At 41.2% G+C, this 25,007-nt stretch overlaps 1 protein-coding gene across 4 annotated transcripts in view; it reads left to right on the top strand.

The window, feature by feature from the left end:
- The window catches only part of Megf10 (multiple EGF like domains 10), a 115,070-nt gene that overhangs the window by 56,955 nt on the left and 33,108 nt on the right, over nucleotides 1-25,007 (top strand). For all 4 annotated transcript variants that reach the window (XM_048356893.1, XM_048356892.1, XM_048356890.1 and 1 more), the window contains exons 7-12: nucleotides 2,337-2,473; nucleotides 7,595-7,807; nucleotides 13,750-13,924; nucleotides 16,136-16,256; nucleotides 16,910-17,073; nucleotides 18,303-18,405. In XM_048356893.1, the coding sequence (XP_048212850.1) occupies nucleotides 2,337-2,473; nucleotides 7,595-7,807; nucleotides 13,750-13,924; nucleotides 16,136-16,256; nucleotides 16,910-17,073; nucleotides 18,303-18,405 (913 nt within the window). The remainder of the gene's footprint in view (nucleotides 1-2,336; nucleotides 2,474-7,594; nucleotides 7,808-13,749; nucleotides 13,925-16,135; nucleotides 16,257-16,909; nucleotides 17,074-18,302; nucleotides 18,406-25,007) is intronic.

Genomic DNA, 25,007 nt, shown 5'->3' with positions numbered 1-25,007 from the left:
AACTTGTCATGTCCCTTGTGAAGGCTTTCCATTTCTCTTGCTCCTCTTCTTCTATTTCCTTCCTCTCTCTGCCTTTTTTTCTTCTTTTGGTTTGGTGGTACTGAGGTTTGAACTCAGAGCTTTGTGCTTGCTAGATAGTTGCTTGACCACTGAAGCCATGCTTCTCAGCCCTTATTTGCTTTAGCTATTTGTCTTGACAGAGTCTTGCACTTTTTATCCTGCTTCTTGTATATCTGGGATTATCAAAGTGTACCATTATGTTAAGTCTTCTCTATTTTTTTATCTGAGTGAAACCTAATACTTATTAACTGCTCTTCCTTTTTCTTATACAGTACTAATACTAGTAGTGCACTAGTACTAGTCCTTGCTTAATCTTCTGCAAGAGAAAAAACTTTACTAGAGTGACCATGTCCAGAGTGCTTTGTGCTCTTTGGGTGAGGACCTGTCTGTCAGTGCTTTGCCCCTCAGACTTCAGAGTAAATATTATCAGTGGAGTTGTTTCCTGTTGAGGCTGAAGATGTTTCCTGGAGTGGTCATGATGTAGGACAGTGAGTCCAGAGGCAGACAGAGGAGCCCCTCCACAGGACTATGGGAGCCTATTCTCCACCTCTTCCACTAGGCTCTGGTTCTCCATAGATCTTTCTTTATGAATACTCCATGTCATTTTTTCCTTCTGCGTGTATCTAGCTTTCAACTTGTACATCTTTTTATGACATTTTATTCATGCTATAATTTTAGGTACTTTTTCAAAGATCAATACATGTTCTTTTAATATATACACACATGCTCACACATGTGCTCACACATATGTTAATGAATAGAAAGTATTCTCCTTAAAACCACTTGTTCACATTAATTCTTATTCATGCACAATGTTTCAACAATATCTTTGGATTTATAAAAGACCATTATGGATAGAGGCAGGCCCTGTGAGACTAAGAATTTGCATCAGACACTACTCACTACACTGACCCCTAGCTAGTTGTTCTTTTAGTTGTGTTTTTATATTACAAGTGTATAATATGCAGTGTTAGAATGGTGAGGTTAGAGTTCTTCTAATATTGGATCCCCATTCACTAAGTAGGGATTTTTATTTTATTTTTAATTCTCCATGCTTAGTACTAGGCCTGGCATGTCCATGGTTTTCCACTAAGCACAATTGTGGACCATCTCTCAAAGGCCCTTTTCAGTTCCAAGAGTCTGTGGAAGAACTTTCCCTGTTTGCAGATAGCCAGAAACCACCATAGGAGATTCAATTACTACACCAACTGCCTTTGTGGGTAGCCAGTAGTTAGAGGAAATGTATTTTCTATGGTATCCAGAATAAACATTTACAAAACCATCTGCTGTTTGCTAGCCTCCAATTTCAGAGGGTCACACTCTGCCTTTTTTTCTTTTAAGGGAGAGAAAACAGAGTAACACATTTTGACAGTCAAAAAACAGGAAAATTTTCTGTTATGTGAGATATATTGTTTTCTCTAGTTATAACTCCAATAAATTATTATAACCCCAATAAGTCAGAAGCTATAAGTGCAAGTTATGTAGATAAATGAAGTAGAAAACAGTAGCATATTTCATTGATTTATTGACTCACTATCTTATTCTAATCTACATAGGATCAGAATAAACATAATGATTTCAGTGGACAAGATGGGCAACCTCTTGGGAGTGGAGAAATGTCCGTTATTCTCTTAAGTTTTCTCCCCAGGAAATAAGGTTTCCTATTGATCTTGTACAGAAATGCTTATTGAACCTATTTATGAACCTATTTATTGAATCCATTTAATTTTTCTGAAATAAATTCCTAGATTGATTCTTAGGGAAATATTTCTTAGAGAATGTCATTGATAATTCAGGTGTACAAAATTGCACTTATGTTCCCCTTTAAAAAGTGAAGCCAATGACAATGTATTTTTTCTGGAACATCTGGGGAAACATTTGGAGATATCCTTTACACCAGATGCTGCTATTTATGTAAGGGATGCTCAGTAAGAATACTTGACTTATTGTGCATGTTAGACACAGGAAGACTGCTTAGGACGATTTATGAGTTCCTTAGGTTGCCATAATCAGTAACTGTATCTTAGGCTTCAGTTTTTAATATGGATTTTTCTTATGACTACTATTCTGCCATCTTGAATGTCTCCTAAGATTTGAGCCTACAAAGTAAATAAGTCTGTTTAAGACTTTGTGACTACTGTTCTAAATTTCCCTCAATCTAATATTCCTGTAGCCCTGTTCCCAGACACTCTGGCCCTTTCTGTTTCCTCCCCCCTCCCCTTCACACTTTCTCTGGCTAGAGGCTCATCTCATTTTCCAAGTCTCTTTGAATGCAGGGCACAGTGTGTGGTCAGCCTTGCCCTGAGGGTCGCTTTGGAAGGAACTGTTCCCAAGAATGTCAGTGCCATAATGGAGGGACATGTGATGCTGCCACAGGCCAATGCCACTGCAGTCCAGGATACACCGGGGAACGGTAAGGCCAAACTTAATGGTGGGAAGGGCCATTTGGAAGGCCCAGGGGCATGGTCAGGACCACATATCTGCAGCTGCAGACACATCTGTAAAGTCTTGGCACGTCTGAAAGATTCTATACTAAGTTGATGTATAGAAATCAAGTCACAGACAGCAGAGGTAAGTTGAAGATGCTAGCGAAAACATTAAAAGATAATTATAGAATGTCAGACATTCAAAATCTGAGGAGAATGTATCATTCTGAAAAGCTGGTCATTTTGGAACACCAACTACATTTTAAGTATCTCTAGATAGATTAACTTTCAAATGGAATATGTACTCAGGTGCCTGTCAAAAGCATGGTTACCTTCTTATGATTTAGCATCGTGTTAAGAATATTAGTCACGGGGCTGGGAATATAGCCTACTGGCAAGAGCGCTTGCCTTGTATACATGAAGCCCTGGGTTCAATTCCCCAGCACCACATATATAGAAAATGGCCAGAAGTGGCGCTGTGGCTCAAGTGGCAGAGTGCTAGCCTTGAGCAAAAAGAAGCCAGGGACAGTGCTCAGGCCCTGAGTCCAAGCCCCAGGACTGGCAAAAAAAAAAAAAAAAAAAGAAAAGAAAAAAGAATATTAGTTGCTATACTTTACTGTGTTGGTAGAGTAGGATTTCTGATATACGGCTATGTCTGTACACATGTAGTTGTGACATCCATGTCTGTAGCTTTCTGTATTAGAAAGTTACCTGTTACCTCACCAGGCTCCACTTTGCTGTTTCTTCCACTGTTCTCCTAATCTGTATGTCCTGGAAGACATGATAACCAAATTCATTGAGTGTGAGTATCAAATTATGTAAGAGATTTGATGGGCAGTGAGTATGATTATAAACAAGGATTTGGAACCTAGGTTTAGACCAATGTGTCCTCCTAACTGTCCTCATCTGGTCAACTCAATTAATAATCAGACTTTCCCTTATGGTAGTGAGAAAAGTAAGTTAGTATATAATGACCAAGGAACAGTCCTGGAGCTTATGCATCACATTTGAATTGTTTCTATGAAATGGGTGTCAATGACTATCACCTTGAGTGATATCTATGAACAGCATAAAATTAATTACCATCTTTGTGTGTGTGTGTCTGTGTGTGTGTGTATGTGTGTGTGTGTGTTAGTACCAAGGCTTGAACATTTTCACGCAGCTTTGTTGGTCATGGCTGGTGCTCTATCACTTTAGCCACACCTCTAGTCCAGCATTTTGCTGGTTGATTGGTGATGGAGTCTGTCCTTCACACTTGCCTTGCAAGCTCCTGAGTAGCTAGGATTATAGGTGTGAGCCACCAGTGCTTGGCTCCTATCACTACTTTTTAATGATCACTGTCAACTAGCAATTTTTTCCACCTTCCCCCTTATTTTTTTTGTTTCCAAAATCCAAGCCCAATTTTATTACATTCAATATGATACTCTAGGGTTTATTTTTCCCCTCTAACTAGTTAATTGTTATACTCATCAAGATTGTTTCTAAGAAATGTGCAATTAAAAAGATCTTTTCAGTTCTAGCCAGGTGTTTTGTGATAAAAAGAAACAACTTGCTTTGAAATATGTATTTTCCCCATAGTTTCTAACAGCAATCTACTTATTTTTAGTAAATACTAGAATTATTTAGTTTTGCAATTCTATCATCTGCCAATAAAGATAAGTCATTTTTCAATGCTTATAATGACTATTTCATTTTCTTACATCATTACATTATTCTGAACCTCTGAAACAATCATGACAAGTAGAGATTGATGCAAGAATTCCTGCTTTGGTCATAATTTTATTGGAAATGGTATTGGTATAATAAGTCATGTTTGCTACTAACTGTTTGCAAACTGTTTTTTTTACAGTGCTTTTTTCTCCTTATTTTTATTAAGAGTTTTGTTAGTACTAGCCACTTAATTTATGTGTATGTCCTGTGATCTGAGCTCAAGGGCTAGGTGCTGTTCTTGAGCTTTTTCGCTCAAGGTAGCACTTGACCACTTGAGCCACAGCTCCACTTTCAGCCTTTTTGTTGTTAACTGGAGACAAGAGTTTCACAGTCTTTCCTGCCTGGGCTGGCTTCAAACTACAACCCACAGATCTGAGCCTTCTGAGCAAGGAGTATTACAGGCATGGCCACTGGCACCAGGCATCTATCCACCTAATTGAAAGATCTTTCTTTTTATCCTTTTCTAATCTGATTATATATTTTTCTTTAATTCTTTGGCATATGAATTATTGATACCATTAGTTCATAGTTTTTACAATCTCTAATTGAGCTTCTCAGGGTGTTTGAATAACCACCAGCTAGGTTCTGTGTTGGAATAGTCTAATCTGTCACATGACTTGCACTGAGGTAAAATAGGTAAGGGATTAGAAAAGACTCCTAAGGGATGTTTAATTTCACTAGACATTTTAATATAAATTTCCTAGTGGGTATTTGTTCCAAATGAAAAGCAATACAGAAACAACAGGCACACAAGGCCAGTGAGCTCAGGTTCATCTTATCTGGAGTAACAGAGCAAGGGAATGCTGGTTACTTTTCTGGTACATTTTGGTAAAGCAAGGAAGAGCTAGAGAAATGGTAGGAGATTGGGGAGGGAACTTCTTGAATTGTTGTTTTTATAATCATTATTTTCCTGAGATGACGACGACGATGATGGTGCTGGTGGTGGTGGTGGGTGGGTGGTGATGGTATGAATCTCTGTTTCCATTGTTTCCCCATCTGGGTTCTAGGGTTAAGACACATGCCCACAGCCCACACTGCCAAGTACATTTGTCATCGTGAAAGGGAAAAATGGGTGGCCAAGGGGCTGTTTGTGGCAGGAGCTGTGGGACAGAGGTGGGCGGCCCGGTGCTTGCTGCCCTTTCCCATTGCCGGTGGGGAGCCAGCATGGCTGGCCGGCCCTGGGCAGGAGCGCGGCTGGGCTCGGAGAGGATGCCAGCCTGCCCATGGGGCCAGCCATCGCTGCCAGGATGTGGGAACGGAATGGCGTCCCCCGCCACAGGGAAGCACACAAGCAGCAGTGCAGGGCTGGGGTTTGCATTGGGTGGAGATACATGGAGCCCAGCAGGGGTGGAGGGAGGGCTCCACGCCCTGCGTTCTGGGGGGCCATGGGGAGAGTGTGCTCATGTACTACTCTCAGACATGTATTTGAAAACCAGGCACTGATGGCTCACACCTTTAATCATGGCTACATAAGAGGCTGAGATCTGAAGATCCAAGTTTGAAGCCAGCCCAGGCTTCAACAAACGAACATTCCAGCACAAAACAAACGAAAACACATACTTGCTTTAGTGCTCAATTTCTCCAGGACTTCTCTAAAGATTAAATGTTTGAAGACTTTACCTACTGATAAATGTACCTGCAGTTGTGTGGAATGTGAGTGGGGTCAGCTTTAGAGGAGGCCTTTTCTCTTCGCACCATTGCATTCAATCTCTGTTACAGCGGGGGTTAACAGGAAAGGGATTAGAAGACTGCCAAGATCTGTCCTCTATACATAGAATCCCAGCAGCCGCAAGCTGCCACACCTTCTCATTAAAAGCATGCAAAGCTTTGTGGATAGACTGTTTCTTTTCAGCAAATGTCTTTCCTGTTTCTTTTAAGTATGCTTAATGTTGTTATCATGCCTTGCTGTGTGTATTATGGAGATCTGAAGACCTGCAATACTGACCTACTTTTTGGGAGTGTGGGTGTGCGTGTGTCTGTGTGTGTGTGTGTGTGTGTGTGTGTGTGTGTGTGTGAGAGAGAGAGAGGGGGGGGGCAGTACTGGTGCTTAAACTCTGGGCTTGGTGCTGCTGTCCCTTAGCTCTTTTGCCCAAGGCTTGGTCTCTAGCAGAGGAGCCACAGCTTTGCTTTGGGCATTTTGGTGGTTAATTGAAGGTAAGAGTGTCACAGATTTTCCTGCTCCTGGCTTCAAACTGCAGTGCTCAGATCTTGGCTTTTTGAGTAGCTAGGGCCTGACCCACCAACCCCTCCCCCACCTAGCCCCCATCATCCAGATTTTGATCTGGATCTAGTGTTTCCTACTGTGGTGAGCACTCTGCTAGATGAGATCCTATCTTTGGCCAAAAGCTCTCCAGCTGTTGCACAGCACCCTAGTACCTTACCTCCGCCAGAGGAAACTCAACTGGCCTAGAGCTGCTAGAACTTTCCACAAAGCAATGATAGATCAGTTTTTCTTTTCTACCACAAATCCCTCCAGCAACCCAGCTTCCCACCTCACCCATCTTAACTACAGTGTGTCCTTCCCTACAACAAAGCACTAATGTCATTTTTAAATTCTTTTGAAGTAGTTGTACAAAGGAGTTGCCATTCTACAAAGCAGTTTATGAATACAATGCATCTTCATCAATGTCACCCCGTCAACATTCTTACCCATCCCTCCCAATCCTTCCTTCATTTTTCTTAATTCATAGGATTTTTTTTAGGACAATAAAGTAACATTTTGTGACCTGCTACCTTTTCTCTTGCCATTTGGCAGTTTTTTGTCACAACAGAGAGATGTTTCACTTGCCAAAAATTTTGTGTTGGAAGACTCCAAGCTTTCCTCTAGCTCACTGGCAGGAGCTTCCACAGGTTGTCCCAGTGACTTCAGAAGCTCAGCATTCCCCCTTCTCAAGAGGACTGCTACTTAATTACATGGCTCTGGAAATGAGGAGCAATAATTATTATGAACTTTGAAAACAAGCAGAGGCATTGTTGAAAGGAAAGATGAATGTCAACATGAAAGCTAAGAGAATTAAATATTAGCTTCAAATTCACCACAAATTTTTCCCTTTAGGAAATGGGAAATGTATTGTTTAAAACATATATATTATGAGCTGGTGCTAACAATAAGGCAATTTCTCTTTTTTTCCTGCCTCTTTTAATAGAACTTACCTTTGTTTCAAATCCTGAGCTCATTTTATATATTTATTTTTGTTACTTTGCATTCAATAGGCATACTACTGTTACTTTTACTGGAGCCAGAATAATTGATCTCATTGTTTTTCCACCCATAATGGGGAAATCACAAAGTAATATGAAGTTCAAAATGCAGTGTTGATTTGCACTTAATGAGGCCACCTTGAATTGACTGTTTATTTTTACATGGCCTTAGCTAATTTCTGCTTCTTATTTGATAGGTGCCAGGATGAATGTCCAGTTGGCACCTATGGGATTCACTGTGCAGAGGCCTGCCGGTGTGTCAATGGAGGGAAGTGTTACCACGTGAGCGGCACATGCCTCTGTGAAGCAGGCTTTGCTGGAAAGCTCTGTGAAGCACGCCTGTGTCCCGAGGGGCTCTATGGCATCAAGTGTGACAAGCGATGCCCCTGCCACTTGGACAACACACACAGGTGAGGGCTGGGTGCCACTGAAAGGACGTTTTATTCAAGTTACAGCCTCAGTCCAGATGCTGGAAGGAGAGTTTGACAAGATGGCTCTCGCTCTAAGACCTTTCTTTAGGCTTTTGTGGGCTGGACCAAGTTTACTTCATGACAGGGAGCCTATGTCAGGAGTGTTAAAACTGAGATTATTTTTAGTAGATATTAAGTTCTTTGATCTCTTTGCAGCTACTGGTAAAATGTAATTTGCTAAGAGACATTGGAACTTTTCCCTAAGAATAAGCTCCTGGGCCATTCCATTCTATGTAGCAATGCATGGAAAGCCAGGGTGTTAAGACAAGTTTAGGATGTGAAAATATCATAAAATAATTTTCACTGCAATATCTTTTCCTTGACAGCACGTCCATGGCACTGAAACAGGCTATGGAGAGTAAGTAAGCCCATGGAAGGTTTGGAAAGGCCTTCCATGGGCTGACACATGGGGAATATCTTTTCAAAACTGACTGCGGGGACTCAAGACTCTCAAGGTCCTTTAGTGCAGAAATCTCTAGAGGAATTTAAGAGCAGGAAACTACAATCTCACTCACTCTACTATCCCTCGTCTGCCCCTGAAAATACACTTTCTTTTCTTTTCGCTTCCTCTAGAATCAAATAAACATCACTTAGAATCCCAGGTCTGTTTTCAGACTACTGGAAAAAGTGCATTTGACAAAAATGTAGTGCATTACACAACAGTTCAGATGTTACCAGAGTTGCTTTTATTTGCATTCAGTACACACGCAACTTCATTTATATTTCTGAAAGATATCTCCTGGCCATATCAATCTCAAAGTCACAGAAGTTCAGCCATCCATGTAGTTGGTCTCTGTTTCAAGTTATTGTTTGAAAAAATAAAGATAGACTGTGTTGTGTGTGTGTTGGATTATATTCTTTGAATTGCATTTTCTTTACTTTTGAATGATCATGCATTTGTAATATGAAGGAGTTTTATTGTAAGATTTCCATATATGCACACACTGTATTTGGATCAAATGCAGGTAATCTACCATATTTCCATTTCTTCCTCCCTTCTTTCCTTCTTTTTCAAAGAGCATTTGGTGAGTTTCATTGTGATATATATATATATATTTATGCACAAATATACATATATACATGTATATACATAGATGCCTATATATGCATAAAAGTGCATATGTGTATATGTGTATATTAAACACACTACATATATGTATATACACATATATAAGTATATACTTATATATATACATCTGTATCTATTTATAGATGTGTACATAATGTATCTATATCTACCCATGTAAATGTTTAATCTACACCTGTATTATGGGGTACTCCTTACCCCCTTTCTCCTTCTGCTGATCCCTTCTTGACAGTCCCCCTTTTATATTCATGTTCCATTACCATGGCTAGAATTGTTATCATCATCATCATCATCATCATCATCATCATCATCTTTCTAGGTCTACACTCCACAAATGAGTGAGAATCTGTGATATTTAGCTTTTGACTTTGACTTGTCTGGCTAAATATAATGATCTCAGATGATATATTATTAATGTGATCCAAAAATCTTTTTCTAAGCCCTTTATCAAATTTCTTTCTTTTTTTTGGCCAGTCCTGGGCCTTGGACTCAGGGCCAGAGCACCTTCCCTGGCTTCTTCCCGCTCAAGGCTAGCACTCTGCCACCTGAGCCACAGCGCCCCTTCTGGCCATTTTCCATATATGTGGTGCTGGGGAATCGAACCGAGAGCTTCATGTGTAGGAGGCAAGCACTCTTGCCACTAGGCCATATTCCCAGCCCCTTTATCAAATTTCTTTACCAGAAAATATTGCCATTGTTTTTATGACAAGTATAGGTAAACATTTGGGGAGTAAAAGTAAGTAATATCTATGAAATCTGGTTTACTTCCCAATTCTTACTTAAAAACTGAAATAACTAGAAACAAATCACAGGTCTGGCTTCCATTCTTACAGAATAAGGTTCATTGCAACAAAAGATAAACCTCCTGTAACAATAGCTAAGAGCATTATACCAGGTCAGTTTTGTTGTGGGTCATTGTAGAAGCATGTGGAGAAGCACACCTGTACAAAGGAAGCACTCTGCAATCAGAAGATGCGGAGGAGAGAGAACATTGCTTGGTTTAGTGTTGGTAAGATGCAGGCAAATAGATTTTATTGATGATGATGAGTCTGTGATAATTTTGTCATGGCTACGTATAACTAAGTATGTACACTTTAATAAAGAAGTACATTAGAGCATTTCACCATTACATAGAGCAAAATAACACTAAATTCTGTTTCATCATGTTCATCAAATATCCCCAAGAGTTGAAAGCATTGCCACTTTGCTTAAGTACTTTAAGTCATGAAAGCTATTTTAATAATTAGCAGTTACTAACTTCTATTAAGGCTCTATGAATTTATATTATATGATCTTATAATTGGAGCCCTCAAGTATTATACCTCAAACTAACATGTAACGTTTTTGAAAACCCAAGCATTCTTTTAAACTAGTCTTAGAACCTTTGTTTTAATTGAAAGTATAATTTGTTCACTTACCTTTCATCTAATGAAGCAAGTAGAGCTTTGCTGTTATATAATTCATGATATATATATTTATTTATTCTAAAGCCTTTTAGCATAATTAACGAGATAGTTAATGCAATGCAAGTTAATAGTTTACATTGTCTTTACCTTCCTTCCTTTTTTCTTCCTTCCCTTCCTTCCTTCCTTCTCCCTTCCTTCCTTCCTTCCTTCCTTCCTTCCTTCCTTCCTTCCTTCCTTTCTTCCTTCCTTCCTTCCTTCTTTCCTTCCTCCCTTCCTTCCTTCCTTCCTTCCTTCTCCCTTCTTTCTTTCTGGTCCTGAGGCTTGAATTCTGGACCTGAGCTCCTTTTTCTCAAGGCTAGCACTCTACCACTTTCTCTGTGATTTAATTGGAAATAAAAGTCTCACAGACTTTCCTGCCCAGGCTGGCTTCAAACTACAATCCTCAGATCTCAGCCTCGCGAGTAGCTAGGATGAGAGGCATGGGGGCTTATCCATTTCTACTAATGGACAAATTGATGTATATGGCATTCACATCATTGGACAACAGTGCATTGCTAGCTCTGGCTACGTCATAAGAAACCCAAAGCAGGGGCTGGGGATATAGCCTAGTGGCAAGAGTGCCTGCCTCAGATACACAAGGCCCTAGGTTCAATTCCCCAGCACCACATATACAGAAAACGGCCAGAAGCGGCGCTGTGGCTCAGGTGGCAGAGTGCTAGCCTTGAGCGGGAAGAAGCCAGGGACAGTGCTTAGGCCCTGAGTCCAAGGCCCAGGACTGGCCAAAAAAAAAAAAAAAAGAAACCCAAAGCTAACAACTGAAACTTCATATTTATTTTCTTAGCTGATGATATTCTTTAAGTGGAAGGAGCTCAACATGGTGGTTCTTTAACAGTTGATCTTAATTTGTCAGATTAACTGGGGGCTAATGTCCCAAACAGCCTCAGTCTTCTTTCTGTCATTTGATGAATGGTGGCGGTGGCTGAGCCACAGGTCTCCAGCATCTAGTAGGCTAGCCTCCACAGTGTTGCTAGCTTTGAAGGGTAGCCACAGACAGGGCAGTCCACAGATACAAACACCTTTCAAACCATTGTTTGTATAATGTTTGCTAAAGTTAATTTGTAAAGCAAAGCAAGCATAGCCAAGTCCAAATTCAGTATGTTCTACTTCTTTGGAGCAAATCTTTGCCATATTGGCTTTGCAGTCTATTTATAAAGTTGAAAGAGCTTAAACATATGTAGAAGTACAATTAGTACTTTAAATCTGAGCATTATTTTTGAGCCCAAAGTCATTTCACTATGACCTGGATTTTTCAACAGAAAACTAATTTTTATGGTACAAATTATTTTGAACAAGAAAAATGGAGATTTACTCAGATTCCATGTGGGCCATGCATATTTAGCTTTTAAGAAACATACTCAATAGCCATTGACAATCAGGATGTCTTTGTAAATGTCACTTAATTGCCCTTGCATTTGAGCATAGATAACATCTAAGGAAATGAATCAAAGGAAGCTCAATGGCTCACCCTTGTGTGGCTAATATTATAAGATATTCCACTCTTGCTATAACTAGTTATTAAATTGAAAAAACTACTAGACAATGTAGACCTAGTTATATGTCTTTGTAAAGTAATAGATTCTCCCATAAGTATAATCCTGTTTTCATATATTTAGAGCACCTGCTCTTCAGAAAGGAAACCAGTATTGAGTGTATCAGCTATCACCTCCAAAATGTTAATCTCATTATCAATTCAGCTGCTTGCTTGAGAACACATCAAATACCTCCAAAGTGCTCTGAGGGCTTCCTTCATCTAATTACAAATTGTGGAATACTAATTTTGATGTCAATCAAATTGGAGAACCAATGTACATACTCCCACTTCCTGGGGGCATAGAAAATCAATGTCTCTGTCTGCCACTATCTTATTTCAATCCTCTGGACCTAGATTATCTATTTGTATAATATATGTGTCTACATCATAAATATTACTTTCTTCTTGTTAATATAAAGCAATATTTTCTTCCAAAAATTTCATTTATTTAGAGTATGTTGAGATAACTATTTTGCCTGATCTATCACTTGAAATCTTGGTTTTTTTTCAAATGTAGAGCATTACTAATATAAATTTGTCTCTTTTTTCACAATTCTGCAACCTTTCATTAGTGCTGCCTTGATTTTAGCAAACCCCTTTCATATCAAGTCTCTCACAAAGGCTGCTAGCCACTTTCCTTTTCATTGACATGAAAATAGACAAACCTAGGTTCAAGTTTGATTTTGCCGTTGCCTGAGTGTGTCTTGCCCTTTCTAGGCTTCTATTTCCTCATTTATAAAATGGGATCACATCTGCTGTTTGGGGATGCTTGGGAGGACTGAGTTAAATGATGCTTGTGGAAGTTTAGCAGGTGCTGGCACTATTCAGTGCTCTGTAAACACTAGTTGCCAGTCTGTGCCTCCACTTCCAGTGGCATCACAAATGTCACATAGCTCTCTATAGTTAGCAGCACTTCTTTTTGAGTCCATACTAATTTCTAAGGTAGTGGGGCTATGTCTGAGGCTCCCCTGGTCATCAGGCCTTTTTGAAGGCTCTTCAGGAGTTACAAATGGTCCTCGTTTCTCCTGGGTCACCCTTTCTGAGGGTAGAGTCTGTGAAGAGCCTACAGATAAGAGGCCATTTAGTACATGTCTGGATTTGACAGCAGATTTTATTGTTGCCCCTGGCTAAGGGAAGTGTTTAGCTCCATAGGAGGAGAAAAACCATCTTTAACCAGTCTTCCAGCTGTCAGCTGAGCCAGTGTGATTGTTAAGGCGTTTCTGTGCTGTGTGTTGAGCCAGCCTGCCACTGAGTGCCCCATTGTGTCAACTGACTTCCACGTGTGACTGAGTGCAGCTGATGTGTCCACTTGCTATGGAACAACAGCCGGCCTGGCTGTCAATGTGCTGCTGTTCAGGTAGCAACAGCTGCTCTGCTGCCAGGTAGAGGAAGCTGAGAGAACCAGCAGATGGATATGGACACTGCTTTTGGAGTTCCTTGGATTTCACACTCTTAACTGACGTGACAAGTCATCAGACAGAGTTCTTTAGTATTCCTCATGCAGTCAATTGATCGAATTAGTGCTTTTTATTTAAGAAAATTAAAACAAAATCTCAGACAAAAGGACACAGTTGTAATAGTCATCTTGCTAAGGCTTGATGCTAATATCTTAAATTTCTGTAGAACCAATCAGGTTTTAGCCAGTTAATGAAATCATGCCAAGCCTAGGAATGGGGTTAAAATTTGTGTATGGAGTCGCCCACATGTTTTAGTGATCACAGCTAAAACAACATTTGCACAGGCCTTGCGTATCATGTTTACTCCAGAATGACTTGTCCCTTTCATCCATGTCTCTCAGCTGTCACCCCATGTCTGGTGAGTGTGCCTGCAAGCCAGGCTGGTCGGGGCTTTACTGCAATGAGACATGCTCTCCTGGGTTCTATGGAGAAGCGTGCCAACAGATCTGCAGCTGCCACAACGGGGCTGACTGTGACAGCAGAACGGGAACGTGCATCTGTGCTCCTGGATTCAAAGTGAGTGACTTGGGCTCTGAAGGCAAAAGAAGAGGGGTGCAATGTAGAATGTTTTCCACAATTTATAGGACCTATGATAAGAATATGCTTAAATAGTCCACATCATTAGTAAGAAGAAAAATAGAAAAGTACAAATAGAAACAATAATGGCTTTCAGATGATGACTTGAAAGCTGATAAAACTATAAATACGTCTTTGTTTGTTTATTGGCAGTACTGGGTTTGATCTGAGTCTCTAGGCAGGCACTATACTGCTTGAGCTATACCTCTTGTCCTTTCTGCATTAGTTATTTTGAAATAAGTTCTTGCTCTTTGCCTAGGTCCTTGCCTGGACCATCATCCTACTTTGTTCTTTCCACCATAGTTGGGATGACAAACACTTCCACAGGTAGCTATGAGTAGAGATGGGATCTCACAAACTTTGGACAGAGGATGGCCTTGAAATGGGATCCTTCCTATCTCAGCCTCAGGAGTAACTGGAATTATAGATGTGGGCCACCAAACCTGGCTTTTATTAATCTTTAAGATAAGACTATGTTGGAAGTATGATGTACTATAGTTTTTTCTTTTTTCTTTAATGTGACAAAGCAAAGAGTTTCATAGAGAGAAGTTGCATCATTCAGGGAAATGGCAGGCTTCAGTTAGATGGCTCAAGAGCCTGGTTAAGAAAAGAGACAGACAGACAGACAGTGAGACAGAGAAACATTTCTTGCTGCCCATAAATAAAATGGGTACTGAAGACTCCTATAGTTATGTAAGTAATTATTTTACTGAGTTTTTATAGGCCAAAAAGGAAGTTGCTTTTCCATGTAGAGAAGTTATTATTGATAATAGTTACTGTTTTAGATTCATGAAATGTGAAGACATGCCATACATTATGTGTTCATTCTATAGTTAGTTATACCTGGGAGTTAAGTCTCTTTGACAATCAAGACCCAGCAAAAACATAGATGTCAATAGAAGAGAATATGGTCTGCAGTTTCTAGGCCCTTTTTGCTATAAGTTAAGAATATTTATTTCCAACGCAAATTAACTCATTTATCCCCCTTCTAAATAAGCCAAGATCGAACTATGAAGAATGTGGCTACTTATTCAGGAATATATAATATAGAATGAGTAGATCCTAAACTCACAGAACCTAAGGACCTGCACAGGGCTTTCTAACCAATATCCCAATCCTTTGGCCAAGCCCTTGTGTTAGTTAGCCTTGTTTTTAGAGCCCCCATGTTTATTTATTTATTTTTAAATGAAATGTCCTTCAGTCACCTTTGCAACTCAATTTTGTGTTTGAATGCTCACTGATGTATAAATTCAATCAATCATGCTGTTGGCTGAGCAATGCCTTGTTTCATCCATTAACAATATTACACATTAGACAAGAAATACTAGGAAACACTGGCACCTAAAGCATACTCCATGTTTATGTTTATATATTTATCAACAATGATTTTATAGCTGTAATTTATTTTTATATATCTGAGCAAGGATGCAAGGTTTATATTTATTTTAGTTCTGCTGTGAAGACAAATCTACTGAAAATAGTAGGTTATTTATGAGGTACCATTTAATACTCTACCCTAAACATAGACCGGCCAATTTTATACTTGACTCTAAAATTTGTAGAGTGGAGAACTTATAGCAACCTAAAAAATGTATAGAAAATGTTAAAATAAGAGAAGTACAATTAGCATTGCCAAATATACTTTTCTTTTTTAATTCTTTTTTTAAAATATATTTTTATTATCAAACTGAATTACAGAGAGGTTACAGTTTCATACATTAGGCATTGGATACATTTTTTGTACTGTTACCTCGTCCCTCATTCCCCCCTCCCCCCTCCCTCTTTCTCTTCCCCCTCCCCCCCACGAATTGTTCAGTTGTTCAGTTCATTTTCATCAAACAGTTTGTAAGTATTGCTTTTGTAGTTGTTTGTCTTTTTTTACCCTGTGTCTCTCGATTTTGCTTTTCCCTTCCAATTTCCTGGTTCTAATACCAGTATACATGGTTTCCAATATACTCAGATAAGATACAGAGATAGTGTAGGTACAACCACAGGAAGGTGATACAGGAATATCATCAATAATAAAGGCTACAGTTACATATGGTACGTTGAAAGTATTTACAACCGTGACCAAATATACTTTTCTTTATTTCCATTGGACTGATTCCAGGTGACAAAATAACCTGAAGTTTGCTCTCTGTGCCCATGCAGGGAGTTGACTGCTCTACCCCATGCCCTCTGGGAACCTACGGCCTGAACTGTTCCTCTCGCTGTGGCTGTAAAAACAATGCTGTCTGCTCTCCTGTGGATGGATCTTGTATTTGCAAGGCAGGTAAGCGTGGGTGTATGCCGTCTTTTGTTTGATATGGATCCTGTTACTGAAGTCACCAGAAAGAAACTTTGACTGGGGCCCTAGCTCCCACTGTCCCAAACTTCAGTGCCCACCCCAGTGCACCTCGTTTCACTTGGGCCTTGGTGCCCTGGAGTAAGGAAAAAGACACACCAGATGATCTCCAATTCTGCCAGTCTGTTAGTCTGTGCTTTGCGGAAGAGTAACCAAGCAGACATGTGCCTGTGCCCCTAAATTGACCGGCCTGGACTTGTGACAAGAAGCACAGCCAGCACAGAGTCTACCCAAGGCCTAGAATGTGTCTGTCTGAGGATACGGCCAGGCCTTCGGGTTCACATCATTCACAACAAAGGGAGTCCTGTTTCAAAGGTAGGATTGTCCTTTCAAACACAAACCTTTCTCCCATGCCAGATAAACATCCCAGCTTCTCTGAACAAAACTCAGCATTTCCCAATTGAGCATCGCTGTGCATGAAAGGTGCCCGGACTCGTTGGCATCTTGCACAGACGGCGCACAGCCCACTGTGCCTTCGTGCATCTCCAAGATGATTCTACAGGGAAACGAGGCTTGGAGCATCTCAGCAAAACTCCTTGTGCCTTCGTTGGCCCACAGGCTCTGGCACTCTTGTCTTGCAGGCTGGCACGGGGTGGACTGCTCCATTCGCTGCCCCAGTGGCACCTGGGGCTTTGGCTGTAACTTAACGTGCCAGTGCCTCAACGGAGGAGCGTGCAACACCTTGGATGGGACCTGCACGTGCGCCCCTGGATGGCGTGGCAGGAAATGCGAGCTGCCCTGCCAGGTACACCAGCTCCGGTCGGGAGTGGCTTCCTTTTGTAGTTTTCTTGGTTGACAGGGGTGGGTTGTGGGCCAAATGTCACTGTTAGGAAGATTGAGGTGGACTTGACTTGATAAGAACACTTCCTGTGTTTCCTTTATCTCCGCTCTGTTCTCCACCCCCCTGAAATGTTTTCTATTTCTTAGTCGCTCACCTCTGGGTGGCAGCAAGGCAGCAGCAGTGGTCCTGAACTCTGGATATGCCTGGGAACTCTCCAAATATTTTGTTTCCATTATATTGGAAATCATTGGCCTTTAGGGTGGAAGTGCAGGAGCCTGAAATAGGAAATGGAGATAGAGTCACAGAAATGTCCACTGAAGTGATGAAAGAGGTTGGGGAAGTAACTTGGTTTACTATAAATATCTCTAGAGAATTGCCCAAGGTTTCCCTTATTCAGCACTCCATTCCCCTGAGCTGTTGCTACGCCTTATTAGAAATCTCTTACAGGAGGGTACTATGGGAAATGTGTTCTATAGGAACTTGGTGCTTTCCCAAGCACTTAGCCAGGGGTTTCCCCTTGCTTGCTTCACTCTTTGATCCTGTCATTCAGCGTTTGTTCAGTGGTGAATATTCTCTGCCTCCAGGACATCATCAGATAGCTGTATAACGACGTGGCTTACCCAGAATGGGGCCACTTAGAGAAGGACTTCCCTTCTCTGGGGTATAACCTATTTCCCAAAGGAAAAAGAAGTCCTGTCTGGAGCTGTTCTGTCCCCTCCAAACCCCCAGGACAGAATGAAGTTAGCTTTATTGTTCTTCCTCAGACCAGTGAACAAACTATTTACATTTGAAGAAGAACTGGAAGGCCATCTTCTTTCTGTAAGATAGAGCCCTCTCTTCCTGCCTAAGAGTAGACTGCATTGTTATTAAAATCTTTAGGAATCAAAGAAAATATTTTTTATCACTTGTAACTTATGACAAGATAAGGTTTCTTTAACTAAATGATATGTTTACATATATCTCATGTATGCATATCGACCTACTGCCCTAGTTGGTTTCACTGTTCATATGTACCAGCCATTGTGTGAGGCATAAACTAGAATTTTCAAGCCCTGATGTCCTGCAGTCTACGTTTGAGGAGCTGTAAGACACGAAGAGAGGTGATTTTAGTGCATGCTTTCAGGTGGTGAGGGGTAGTGAGCGCTGGTCCTTTTGTGCTTTTCTCACTGTCACTGACAGCATCTTGCTTGCAGGATGGCACGTATGGGCTGAACTGCGCTGAACGCTGTGACTGCAGCCATGCCGACGGCTGCCACCCCACCACCGGCCACTGCCACTGCCTGCCGGGATGGTCAGGTGAGAGCCGAGGGCTGTGACTGGAGGGGGAAAGCAAGAAGTTTAGGGTTGTTCCTTGCTCCTTAAGAAAAATCCATACCCGTCAACATTTCAGTAAAAGACAAAATGCAGCAAGATCTCCCGTAAATGAACATGTGTCCCCATGAAATGAAATCCCTAGATTTTTAACTAAGCTGTAATTTCAGGAACACAGGCCAGTGAGCCAGGAGCCATGTGACTTGCTGCAATGACCTCTGTGAGACCTCTTGGTAGATATTGAGCATTTAGGGTGGTAGGGGGAGAGTGAAATATACCCTAAGGACATAACTCTAGTGGGTGAGAGAAAAATATTAAACTCCAATATTTATATGGTGAATATTCCAAACACTCAATATTCTTTCTTAGATATAAAAAGCTTTAAAAGCTTTAAAACTTGACCCTTCTTACAAATATCTTTGTGTGATGACAAATATATGATTTTATTGAGTTTTTCACATAGCTTTGGAATTCCTCCTTATTTTTGTGGCTTTAGGGTGTTTTCACTCATGATGTACAGGCTTCCTTTGGCATTTAGTTTCTTCTGTAAATTATGAGTAAAAACACTGTTCTGTCAGGATCATGCTAGATTCCCATCAGCAATATAGGAGGGCTCTGTTTTTTTGTGTCCCTGCCTTTTTGCTTTGCATTTCCCTAGTGGCTAATGAGGCTGAGGAGATTGGCCATTTCCACTGTCAGGATCTGATGAATCCCTTTTCCCCAATCTCCCCGGGAAATGCCCAAACCCCAAAAACTATGAGAGAGCACTTGGCCTTATCTTGCGCCTGCAGAAGGTGAAGGCGTGCTCTCGTTGGGCTGCGTTTAGCCAAGGAGAGTGAACTACTGAAATCTCCCGCCCCTGCCCCTTCTCATGTGTTGGCGATAGGGACAGGGAAACAGAAGACTCCAGGGAGGCAGTCTGGGGTTTTGAACTGAACTCACCCAGGCGGCGGAGGAAAGATTTTTATTGCAGTGGGGAAGGCGGGAAGGCGGGCTTTGCTAATTGGCTGAGCGGGGCTGTCTCGGCCAGAGTGGCATCTTGGGACTCCCCGCACGGGCTGACATCACGCCCCAATAGGACCGCCCCTGGGCTCCGGCGGCGCCATCTTGAAGGCATCCACGTGAACCCGAGATCAAGAAGGGAGGTGGGCTGAGCCAGAACTACTCTTTCTGGTTCTGGACCCGGAAGGCTTAGGAGTGGCTTCCGGCCATTCGGTTCGAGGGCAGGAGAAGGGGAGGTCAATCAGGGACCGCCCCTCTACGTATACAGCCAGCACCCCCACACTCCACATCTTTGTAGAAAAAGATGCTTAGTTAAATTTTAATTGGGTTACTTTTTATTATCAGACTGTAATGATTCTTTTAATTTTTTGTTTGTGCTGATCTTGCGTCTTGAACTCAGGCATGTTGTCTTTAAGCATTTTTGCTCAAAGTTGGTACTCAGGCATACAACTCCACTTGTGGCTTTTTGATGGTTAATGGAGACAAGAATTTCAAGGACTTTGCTACCCAAGCTGGCTTCAAACTGTGATCCTCAGATCTCAGACTCCTAAGTAGCTAGGATTATAGGCATGAGCCATCAGTGCCTGGCCTGTCATGATCCTTTATATTTTGATAGATGGCCTTCATCAGATATATATATATATATATATATATATATATATGCAAGTATTTCCTCATTTTTGATGTGTTTTTTTATACTTTTTTCAGTACCTTGAAGGTATTCCTTGTAGCGAAAAAAAATTTCTGATACAGATGTCCAGCTATTTTAAAATTTATGTTGCTTGGACGTTTGGTGCCAAATCTGAGAAGCCATTGCCTAATTGAAGGTCACAAAGATGTATGTTGTTTTATTATTTTAAAAAATCTATACTTTTGGCTTTCCACTTAGGTCTTGACCCATTTTGAGTTTATTGATTTTGCCAGCACTGGGTTTTGAATGCAGAGCCCCACACTCGCTTGGTTTGGTCTTTCACGGTTAGCACTTTACTACTTCAGTCATGCCTGCATTTTGCCTTTTTGCTGCTTGTTTTGGAAACAGGGTCCTTCCTGCCTAAGCTGGCATTGAACCATGATTCTCCAGATTTCAGCCTCCTGAATAGGGTACCATACTTGAATCTCTGGCCCCCAGGTCCAGTTAACATTTTTAATGCTATTGTTATGATATTTTATACATCTAGTAGTCCCAACAAAATTTGTTGTGAAGACTATTACCCCATTGAATTGTCTTAATACTCTTGTCAAAAATCAGCTTCTCACTAATCACTAGAGGCACCTATAATTCTAGCTACTCTGGAGACTAAGATCTGCGGATTTGGGTTTAAAGCCAGGTTAGGCAGGAATGTCAGTGAGACTCTTACCTCCAGTTAACTACTCAAAAACAGCTGAAAGTGGAGCTGTAGCGCAAGTGGTAGAGCACTAGCTCTGAGCAAAAAAAAACCTCAGGGACAGAACAGCACCAAGGCCCTGAATCTAATCCCTAAAACCAACACACACACACACACACACACACACACACACACACACACACATACACACACACAATCAATTTCTTACAAATATGAGATTTTTGGACTTTCTATTATATCACATTAGTCTATATGTTTATCCTTATGTCAGCACCACACTGTTTTGAATACTGTAGTTTTGAAGGAAGTTTCAAAACTGAAAAATCCCCCAGCTTATTTTTTTGGATTGTTTTGATTTGTCTGAATCTTTGGATTTTTGTATGAATTTTAGAATCAACATAATTTCTACAAAGAAGCAAAATGGAAGTTTAATGTGAATTTATTCATAGATCAATTTGGAGAGTATTGTCAACCTGCCCAGCCATATTGTTTTCAGATTCACCATCATAAGAGGATATCTTCAGTGTTGTCTTGTCAGAATTTATCTATTCACAATTTATCTAGAGTTTCTTTGATTACCGGAAGGATCAGACTGAGATGAGCTATTATATACTTGATTTCTAGAATTTGAGAGCTGCTTTGGGAAACAGAAAAGGCTGAAACAACATATTCCATTTTCTGCCCACTGGAGTCATACACAAACACAAGGGCATCCGACCCAATAGTTCCTTCTTGATTTGTCAAGTTCTGACTTTATAGTGTGGAGCTTCATTTGCTCTTATGTCTCTAGACTCTGATTCTTAAATATTAAAGCTGGATCATGCCAGGGAGTAACCAGATTTTGGACTGCACCAGGCTTCTTGAACTTCTCAAGTAGACTGACCAGTACTGTTATCAGCCAACACTGTGCTAAATGAACCTTCTAGCAAATGCATAACCTATCTAACAGACAGTCTCATCATTTGGGCCATACTCTATCCAATCTACTCTTGTTTTAGGAATATATAGAGGGTGGGAAGTGATCTTGGTTATGCCAGTCACTGCCCAAGTATCTAGCAGCTTTGATGATTTAGAACCAGTGTGTGAATGAGAAAAGCAAGAGGTGATTTGGCCTGAAGCCAGTTGTAAAATGTGCTGCTTGCATTCCACAGTCTGGGTCATGGGGTAAGACAAATGATCCCATCTGGCCTTAGACCTGTTGTGCTCCTGAGGGAATGTGGTAGAATCGCTGTACAACGTAATCTTGTAATCCTCTCTCCATCTGCGGTTGGTCTGTTTCTCCAAGGGGGAAGAAACTGTGCTGCCTTGAGGTTCTGCCTCTTGTTGCCCACTGTTTCTTTGCTTTGTGGCCTTTATTGCTCCTAGGATAGCTCAGTTGTCCAAAGGCTTCATTTCTCTGGGTCTTCTGTGTAAAAACTCTTCACATATTAACATCTGTTTCCCTCTAAGCCTGCTGTAAGGTTGTCCCTGACATTCACAAACATGTGTAGTAGAACCAAACATATATGGAGGAAAAGAAACTTCCAAGAGGCTCTATAATGTTTTTCTAGAAGGAAAGGGGAAGTTCTGTGTAATAGTCACACAAGATACTATTCATTGTCAACCCTGGGTTGACTCATCACTTTTTTAATCAATAAATTTATTTTGAATAGGTTCCTTATTCGGGCTTTTATCAATAAAGGTAAAGAAAAGGGGGCTGGGAATGTGGCTTCGCAGTAGAGTACTTGCCTAGCTTGTATGAAACCCTAGGTTCGGTTCCTCAGTACCACATAAATAGAAAGGTTGGAAGTAGCACTGTGGCTCAAGTGGTAGAGTACTATCCTTGAGCAAAAAGAAGCCAGGGACAGTGCCCAGGCCCTGAGTTCAAGCCCCAGGATGGGCATCGTCGTTGTCGTTGTCGTTGTCATCATCATCATCATCACTATCATCGTAAAGAAAACTTCACTTTTTGTTTTGGAGCTGTATTTGGGGTCAAATCATTAACATGAGCCCAGAGATATGAGCGATTCTACTTCCTGCCCTACCTGTGGCTGGAGTGGTTGCAGATGACTCATTGAGTGCCACTACAGAGGTCACAGTGTGTGGTACAAGAGTAAAGATGCTGTGGCGAAATCAGTGGAATGGAGCACAGGGACCTAGCTTCTCCTGACCACAAAGGGATGACTCTGAGGCTGTCGTGGAGTTTGGAGCCTGAGAAGAGGCTACAGAGATCCCTGTGGCCTGCACAGGAGGAACTCACACCCTGCGGAAGAGCTTCCAGCCTCAGAGGCCAAGGAAGCTGGGGTTTATCCCTCAGCTCATCGCCTCTCACAGCTTCACCCTCTTCTCTATGATTTTTCTTTCCCCTCTGAAGGAACTAAGATTTAAATGATTTTCTATTTTAACTGATAGTCCTATTTTACCTACTCACAAATCTGCAAAATCTGATTTTGAAGACGTGTAGTGATTTTTTATGAAAATTAACCAAAACAAAAGTTTTATTTGATACCCCCGCTTCTCTTCCCCAAAGAAAAGTACCTTTTCCATAAGAAAAGGCATGCACTTTTCCATATGCAGTTATTTTAAATCTTAGTTTATTGAAAATTTTAGCCAACAAAATGTTTTGTATAAAAGAAGCAGGTATAGAGAAAACGATATGCTATCAAGGATATATATGTACATGCTATATCTTGGGCTGCTTCTCTGATGCCTCTGCTACATGCACACACACACACACAGACACACACACACAGACACACACACACATACCATCCCCCTACCTATACCCCCTGCTTATCCCCCAACATACACATCTACCCACTGGCCCACCCACACCCCATATACCACCTGAATGGCCTCATATACTACACACTACTATCACAAAATGATTATTGTGAAACTACAAATGAAATAGTTTTATGTAGATAGATACACAAATATATGTATATTTCTAGACAAATGCCGCTGTTTATAAAGCTTTTCCTGAAAAACAATATAAATAGGTTAGTGTTTGTTTCTTTCCTCCTGCTTCCTCCTTCAATCAGCCTGCACACCTGTTTGCTGAGCAAATCAAGAGCGACAGCTAATCAGAATATCATTCTAGCTATCTGGGAACACCATTTGCAGCATGATTTCCAGTCCTAGCCAAGATCACCGTTGCCCGGGAATTCCAACTTGCATATTCTCAGTTGCTACCTCATACCTACTGAAGGAGAATTTGGAGGATGTGTGAAATGGATGGAGTCCTTGCCAATCCATGAAATAACTTCTGTAAATGTTTAGAAAAATAATTGAAAATCATTTATAATGCTCTCCTTGACCGATGAAGTGAGAATGAGATGTCTACCCTGACTTAACCACTTGTCAAGGGGCTCTTGTATAGTGTACAACCTGCACAACTTTACTTGGTGGTTCTATCTGTTATTTTAACAGTTGTCTCAGTAGCATGGGAAGTGGCCATTACAATTTAATAGAATGGTAACAGCTATACATGAATGGCATAATCATCAAAGAATTAGAGGTCTAGGAGAACATCTCTTTTGCACAGCTTTATACCAGTGGCAAAAGAGAAGAGAAAGCTCAAGCATGCATTTATACTGGAAATTTAAAAAGAGAGAGAGAGGGAGAGAGAGAGAGAGAAAGAGAGAGAATTAGGGCTGGGGATGTGGCTTAGTGGTAGAGTGCTTGCCTTGCTTTCATGAAGCCCTAGGTTCAATTCTTCAGCACCACATAAACAGAAAAAACAAGAAGTGGAGGCCTTGAGCAAAAAGAAGCCAGGGACAGTGCTCAGGCCCTGAGTCCAAGCCCCTGATGAAAGAGGCTAATGCAGCACACTGCCGCTAGATAGCTTGAGAGAGAGAACAGAGGTGTGGTGCCATGGTGAGAAGGAGACAGGAGAATGAGAGAGACTCACCTGAGAGGTGAGAGGTACTCACCTGAGTCTGGCCAGGAAGGAGAGGATAGAAGGAAGAGCCCTATGGCAAATTGGTGAGAAGACTGCCACGGTGCACCCATTCCAGGAGCAGAGGCAGGACTGCAGAGGACACTCAGCCTTCCCCACCAGGGCAGCCCTTCCCAGCTTGCCACAGCTGCCAAGTGTGATCGGAGGGGCAAGTGAACTGCCTCTCCAGGGACCCATCTGCCCCAAGGCTCTCATGAAAGTTAGTTGACAGCTCAGTTGTTACAGTAAGGGGAGACCCATTGACACCTCAATTGTTACAGTAAGGGGAGACCCACTTTCCCTTGCCAGGAGACACAGAA

The sequence above is a fragment of the Perognathus longimembris genome, chromosome 11, assembly GCF_023159225.1.
Source record: "Perognathus longimembris pacificus isolate PPM17 chromosome 11, ASM2315922v1, whole genome shotgun sequence".
NCBI classification, from domain to species: Eukaryota; Metazoa; Chordata; class Mammalia; order Rodentia; family Heteromyidae; genus Perognathus; species Perognathus longimembris.
This window is presented reverse-complemented; position numbering and strand designations above follow the sequence as displayed.